The sequence below is a fragment of the Lygodium microphyllum genome, chromosome 18 (genome assembly GCF_053477565.2).
Source record: "Lygodium microphyllum isolate KBCC chromosome 18, Lygodium_microphyllum_v1.1.10, whole genome shotgun sequence".
Lineage (NCBI taxonomy): Eukaryota > Viridiplantae > Streptophyta > Polypodiopsida > Schizaeales > Lygodiaceae > Lygodium > Lygodium microphyllum.
Window position 1 is genome coordinate 75,419,519 of NC_141152.1, and position 7,279 is coordinate 75,426,797.

Consider the following 7,279-nt stretch of genomic DNA (forward strand, 5'->3'; position numbering starts at 1 on the left):
TATCCAAATGTAAAAGTGACTAGATATTTAGTAAGTTAAAATAAAGAAAAAGGGCATGTCACACCTTGTAGACTTTACCTATTTGATATATAAAAGGTTTAGTAGGTTTGCATGTGACCTCACTCTTAGGTCACACACACAAACTTATTTTTATAATGGTCTTTTAAGATAGACCGTTATATATGTATATAATTACTTCCTCAAATCTAAATTGAAAGGGGAGACCATCCACATGCGTAACTACAATTACGTGTGTCAAGGAGTGCTCCTGCGTGAACAGCACCTATCTTAGGAATGCAGAGTCCAGACCACGATAACGTTATCAGATCGGCGATCACGTGTTTGTGCATGTGGAGATCGTTGACCATTAAGTTTTTTAGGCAGAGCCTGTCAGGAAATTTGGCCACATGTGACCAATGAAAGGCGCCCGCGTGTTGACATACGGCTCCATGTTAGGGGCGATGCTGCCAGATATGGAGTTTGCACCGCTTAATTTGACCAATGAAAGGCGCCCGCGTGTTGACATACGGCCGCCGGGACCCAGGTAGCGGCGATGCTGCCAGATATGGAGGTTTTATCGCTTAATTTAGCGGGCTGCGGCGAGGTGCACACTCTCGAAGAGGAAAGTATTATAATATACAAAAGAAGAAAGCCTCTCAACCTTCAAGACACAAAGAAAGTGAGTGGGAGAGGCGGTGTAGTCTAGCCTGCCAGGTCCAGGGACTTCCTTACAGAGAGAGAGAGAGAGAGAGAGAGAGCAAAGAAAATCAGGGAAGCCAGAGAATGGAGATACAGCCAAGAAAAGGAGAGGGAGCACAAAAAGCAGGGACGGAGCGCTACAGCTCTCTCGTGTTTCCTGTGATTTGCTCGGGGCTATCCATATCCAGATGTAATGCCTCTCTCCCCCTCCCCCCCTGCGTTTTACTTCCCGTGATCGGAAGCATAGCTGCGGTGTGACCCCTTAGTTGCCCTCGTGAAGCTTTACTCGACGGTCGGTCATGATGATAATGGGAGACGCTCCCATAGTTGAACACATTCTCCTGTAGCAAAATATCTTATCCCTCAAAGGTGCAGACACACACAGGTGGAGGAGCACCTGTGCAAAACATCAGCAAACACGGTGTGCTTTTTTTTTTTTGTTTGGGGTGGGGTGGGGTGCTTTTGTCTTCCCAGATATGACCTCTGAAGCTCATGGGTTCAAAGATTGGAACCCTGAAGAAGTGAGCATGATCCAGAAGCTCCTGGGTCCTTCTGCCATAGCATATCTCTCCTGGAGCTTGCAGGGGCTCTCTCCTGCTGGGGGCCGCCGCCTCAATGAAGCCGCCCTTCAGCAAAGATTGCAGAGCCTGGTCGAAGGGTCCGCTGTCAACTGGACCTACGGTATATTCTGGCAGCTCTCTTGCACATCCAATGATGAGGAGGTGCTTGGATGGGGCGATGGATACTTCAAAGGGCCGAAGGACAGCAGTGGTGACCATGGATGCACCTCAGGCGAGGATGAGCAGCTCAAAAGAAAGGTTCTTGGTATGCTCCAATCGCAGTTCTGCGCTGCGGGTGATGACCTCATGGCTGCTGCGGATGAGGAGTTTGTCTCAGACACAGAGCTCTTTTACCTTATCTCCATGTTTTACTCCTTCTCACGGGGAATGGGCATGCCTGGGGCAGCTTATCAAAGCCAAAACCATGTCTGGAAGACAGGAGTCAACAAAGAGGTCTCAGGTGTATGCATAAGGGGTCCATTGGCTCGGTTGGCTGGTATTCAAACCATTGTATGCGTGCCGACTGTAAATGGAGTAGCTGAGTTAGGGTCAACTGACCTTATCTATGAAAACAGGAAGCTTATTCATGAGATCAAGGTCTCGTTTACTGAGGATGTGTGGGAAAAATCTGAAAATCTGTCTTCCCCTTTGTCTCCACCTACTATTAAAGACTCTCGTGTGTTTAAACCTTCTCCAGTACCAGCATTGAGAGGCTTACTCGGATGGCAGAAACAGGAGGCAGGTAGTCAAAGGTTGACAAATGGAAGTGAACCCTTCCATACACTCCCAGGAAGAATGCCTGCTAGTTTGAGTTCTGAGCATTTGCGACCCATTTCAGTTCCATTCCAGCTCAACCCTTATTTTGCTGCACAAAGAGCTGCTGCAGTTAAGGTCTTCCAGTCTCATGGTTGGCAGCCAAAGCCTTCAAAAGCAACTCATCCAGGACTTGGTCAAGGAGGTTCTGAGATGCATCAGAGAAGTCCAGTCATAATGGGTTCTAGCCTGAGTGTTGGTTTGAGCAGTCAGGTTTCTGGTGTTATAGGACGGGATGAGAAATTGCAAGCCTTAGGTACTTCCTTTACCCCTGTGGTGCGCTCATGTGTCGAGTCAGAGACTTCAGATGTTGAGGTTTCTTGCAAAGAGGCTGAAATCAAACCCTCATTTGATGAAAGAAAGCCAAGAAAGCGTGGCAGAAAGCCAGCAAATGGCAGAGAGGAGCCCCTGAACCATGTAGAAGCTGAGCGACAAAGAAGGGAAAAATTGAATCAGCGGTTTTATGCTTTGAGATCTGTGGTTCCAAACATCTCAAAGATGGATAAAGCTTCCTTGCTTGGTGATGCAATAGCTTACATTCAAGAACTTCAAGGCAAATTGAAGGACTTGGAAGTTGAGAAAGAGGAGCTTCAAGGTAGGTGTAAGGCTGATGGAGGGGAGGCTTCTGCACTCTTTCAAACACAGGATGGTGGTGATTCTCCCTATAATCGACCACCAAATGTGGAGTTACAAGTTGTAGATGGCGAGGCTGTAGTCAAGGTTAGTTGCCCCAAGAAGACTCACCCTCTCACCAAAGTCATGGAAGCACTGCAGGATTTAAAGCTAGGAGCTCCTTTAACTAGTACACATCTTCTGAATGATACCGTTGTCCATACTCTTAAAATTGATCTAAGAGGTGCTTCTATGATTACTCAAGAACAGCTCTATGCTGCCATCAGCAAAAATATCTGAGCTGACAGAACACAGGCAGTGGTGTCCAGGAGGTAGTGTGTGGTTGGCTGCTTAGAAATGCTTTCATTTGCAGCATGTGCACTGCCCTTTCTTTTTGGGAAAGGTATTCCTTATACTGGATTTGCAAGCTTAAGTGATCTGGAGAGAGGCTGCAAGGACTCCTTGGTTGTCTTGAAGGTCTGCAGAGATTTAGATTTCTGATTGGAAACATTGGTTGAAACTGAAGGTCTGCAGAGATCTGGGTTCCTGATTGGAATCATTGGTTGAAATTCATACCATAGCTTCACATTTTACAAGAAAAACAGGTTGTACCATAAGTGGTCATTTGTGCGCTTCCAGCCAAATGAGGCTAAAGTATTCAAAGGTGCAGAACATATCAAAGATCATGCTTTTACCATTTCACTTTTGTGTATTTCTTAATCTTTCAAATTAGTGTTGTGCTTAGAGAAAGATGAAAGATCGTAAATTTCTTAACTAAGTTATGAAGCAAGCATAGTTTGAGGGGATAATGCCCATGATAAATACACTAGTCCTCGAGCTCATCTGCTGTACCTATGCCCTATAGCATACCCCTCTTGTATGTTAAGGCAACCGACACTTTACCAAGTGCAGTACTGCCAATGTACAACACAGGAGTTTGCTGTGTTTGCGCACATGTGCAATTAAGTATACATAGTAACTGGAATATGACTTGTATGTCGGTTGGGTGCACATCGGATGGAGAGGATGTTTTGTAAGATGTATATGCAAGAGGAGAACATTAAGTTCATCCCTACCCCTCTATGTTTTGATATCTTATACACCCGAGTATATTGATTAACTGCAGCAGGGATGTATGAGCATGGGAGGATTATGTCAATGAAATTAGTTCATGTCAATGCAATTAATTCAGTCAGGTTTCTGAGTAAGATGCAATGCTTTAGGTTCAAGCTACTGAATCACACTCTTGAATCGTTTTAACTAAATCCGCTTCAAGTGCTATAGAGAAAAGGCAGATAGATTATCCTGAGCGTCTTGGTGGTGGTGAAATTGCTTTCACACTGGAAAGTCGGTGAACTGGTTAATTTGGAGTTTTTCAGAAGGGTCCGAAAGCCATTAAGTGGGATGGATGGATGCACGTGGTGGCTATCTCTGTTCACATTATGCGGTGAACTGGTTAAGAGCGGGGAGGAGTGCCTTGTCCCAAGAATGAATAACCAGTTTTTGGGGGTCCTTTGATGGAAATCGGAATCACGAGTGGCTTGCGAGCTTGGCAACACGAGTGGATTGGAAGGGAGCCTGGCGATACGTTCTCTCCAGCACTATCAAGTCAAGCAAGCGACATATGTCTACCCGACTCTTTCTTGGCACGCTTGTTGAAATCCTTTTAACACATCCGAAACTCCACACCCTTATGTTTCAATAAGGTATAGCCATGTGTCTCTATCGTTGTTATATTTGATTGTAATATAGTGATACTAAGGGCTCCACGCCTAGATGGCAGGCGTGATTTTTGCAGGCGGGGGCGGGTGCCAGACCCGCCCCCGCATTCTCTTTTTTTCCTTCTTGTGGGGGCGGTGGGGGGCGCTGCCATGTGGCACCCGTCCCCCACCTCTCCTTAACTAATAGTATATAGTGACATGAGCCACCTAACGAAGTACTTTGGGCTGGACCTCAATATGTGAATGCACCAATTGTAAGGGCGTACTGCTATTGACATGTCTAGTAAGTAGAAGACTGCTTTCCAAATTGACATATTGAACATATATGATGCAATCTATGTACGCGAATCTATGCAAACCATTTCCTATCCTTTCATGGTGCATGCTTTCCAACTTTTGAAACATTAATGTGGTCAATGCTTTTTTGCTAAATCTCTATTGCACCCATGCCATAAGTAAACACGGTTGCGTTAAGTTCTAGAATACTTGAATCTAGTGTGAACATTCTTCCATGTCTTTTGCCTCTAGTAAATACCTTGCAATGAAGAGTCCCTAATGATTAAATCTCTATTGTAAGTTCAACTATGCCATTCGTCCCATTGACAACAATTTCTTTGTGATGGATGATACATGTGATACATCATGTAGACTCTTTTTTCTTACCATTTTGCATAGTTAAGGGAACCGCACTTGAATGTGTAACATCATGATGAGCGTCATCTCTCCAATATATATATAGCCATGTAATTGTTGTTGAGTCACTTAGTCAAGTTTTTCTTCACAAGGGAGTCATGGTTTGATGTTTTGGAGTCTATATAGCACATATCATCTCACAAAACTCTCTAGGCATATCATCATATATAAGGGTCACAATAAATAATCCATCAAAGTATCTATCACTTGCATTGCTTGTAGAAACATAGAGTCTATGACATTCTCCTTTAGCCTTTTGATTTGCTTGCTTTTAATGGCAACCCTTGGCTATGTGTCCATATCTATCTCAACAATGGCATTCTTTAACCCGATTAGACTGATCAAATGTCTCTATGCACCTTTGCCTCTAAAACTTGATCTTCCCCTAGCATGGAAGGATTCTACAATTCTCTAATTTTACATTTGTTAATTTTCCCAATGTTGTTGTTATTAGAAACCATAAGACATATGCCTTGTATCACATGTACCACAAAATAAGCTCTTACCTCTTCAAGCTAGTAGAACAGGGTCATTAAGACTATTGTCAAAAATACTCTTAGAGTGCCTGAAAATGTCTTTACATTCGGCAAACAAGTGTTTAAATCTCCTTAGACATACTTAACCTAACCCTAGGACTTCATGCCTTGAATGCAAGTCCCTGACAAAAGAAAAATATTCCATATACATATGCACATACAACATAAAGGGAAAGAACTCGTAAAGGAAGGACATTACTTGAACTTGGCCACAAGAAGCTTCTGCACAACAAGAGGCTCTCTTTAGGTGCTCCCTCGAATTTGTTTTGTGCAGCACTAAAATAAAACCCATTAACTGCACCGCCTTCAGTTGTTTGTGACTAGAGTACAACAATGCATTTTTGTTCTTGGATCCATGGGGACTAGTGGCCAATCCAAAACTAACCTCTTCATGTGTTAAAAGGACAATAAATTCTTCAAAGTGTATAATGCCTCACAAAAAGCATATAAAGGTTACAACCTATTTGCTTGTGCTACTTTGGTAAGTAGAATATTTTATATTGGATGAACTGGCATCTTGTAATGAATAAGAAGCACTTGTTGTATACATAAGGTTTAAAAGATAATATAAATAGTGCTATTTTGCCATAAATTATTCTTAGTTTAGGGCTATGCATGATGCTTTTACTAGTGTGTGTCCATGGATTAGCATGTTGAGAAGTGGTGTATCTATATTCATTGGCATGGAGATGTCGGTGTGAAGGGGGAGCAATGGAGGTAAAGGGAAAGAGAGAGTGTTTGAGGATGTTATTGGACCATTGAATCATGGTTATGATTCATCTGTAGTTATAGTTTGGATAATGAATTAGCCATACCTACTAGGGGCATGATAGAGATGAAGAAGTGACACAAAACAAGTGAGGAGATCTTAAGGGAAATATATCTATATCCATTGATGTGGAGATGTTAGTGAAGTGGGAGGGGTGAGGTAAAGGGAAAGAGAAAGTGTTGAGGATCTTATTGGACCATTGAATTATGATTATGATTCATCTACAGTGATAGTCTAGATAGTGAATTGGTCATAGCTACTAGGGGCATGATAGAGAGGAATGAAGCAATACACCACAAGTGAGGAGATCTTAAAGGGAAAGATATACAGTTGGTAAGTTTGACATAATGGATACATTGCTAGACATATGGTTACATGCAAAAAAGTTATATGTAAAGAGGCTCCTATGTTTGATGAGGAGTTATGAATGGGCATTGATGCATAGCTATGGAGGAGAAGATGGGTGCACTTGCATCTAATCAAACTTGGGATTATAGATGATGCATAGCTTTGGATGAGTAGATAGATACCTTGCATCTAATTATACTTGGATTTGGTAGAGCTACATGAAGTTATGAATCTAATTCGTTGTGAATGGGTTTATAAGGTGAAATGTAAAATTGATGGTTCCATAGAAAGGTACAAGGTAATATTTGTTTCTAAAGGCTACCCAAATTGTATGGTTTGGACTATGAGTAGACATTTAGTCATCTTGCCAATTCCGAGGAGTTTTATTTCCATGGTTTTTCTAAAAGGATGGAAATTGCAATAAATAGATGTGAGGCATTCCGGTATACACACCCTAACTATCCTAACCCCATGTGTAGTGAAAGCTTTACATGGGTTATAGTGGGAACTTAGAGCTTGTAATTAGTA

At 42.5% G+C, this 7,279-nt stretch overlaps 1 protein-coding gene across 1 annotated transcript; it reads left to right on the forward strand.

Annotated features, from left to right (window-relative positions):
• The first annotated feature begins 669 nt into the window (after positions 1-669).
• LOC148021033 (transcription factor MTB1-like) lies at positions 670-4,687 on the forward strand. Its single transcript, XM_087698880.1, has one exon. It carries the CDS (start codon positions 1,176-1,178, stop codon positions 2,982-2,984), a length of 1,809 nt encoding a protein of 602 aa, XP_087555006.1. The 5' UTR covers positions 670-1,175; the 3' UTR covers positions 2,985-4,687.
• Positions 4,688-7,279: the final 2,592 nt, after the last annotated feature.

Coding starts and splice junctions, on each gene's coding strand:
- LOC148021033 (XM_087698880.1), top strand. CDS start 1,176: ATGACCTCTGAAGCTCATGGGTTCAAAGATTGGAACCCTGAAGAAGTG.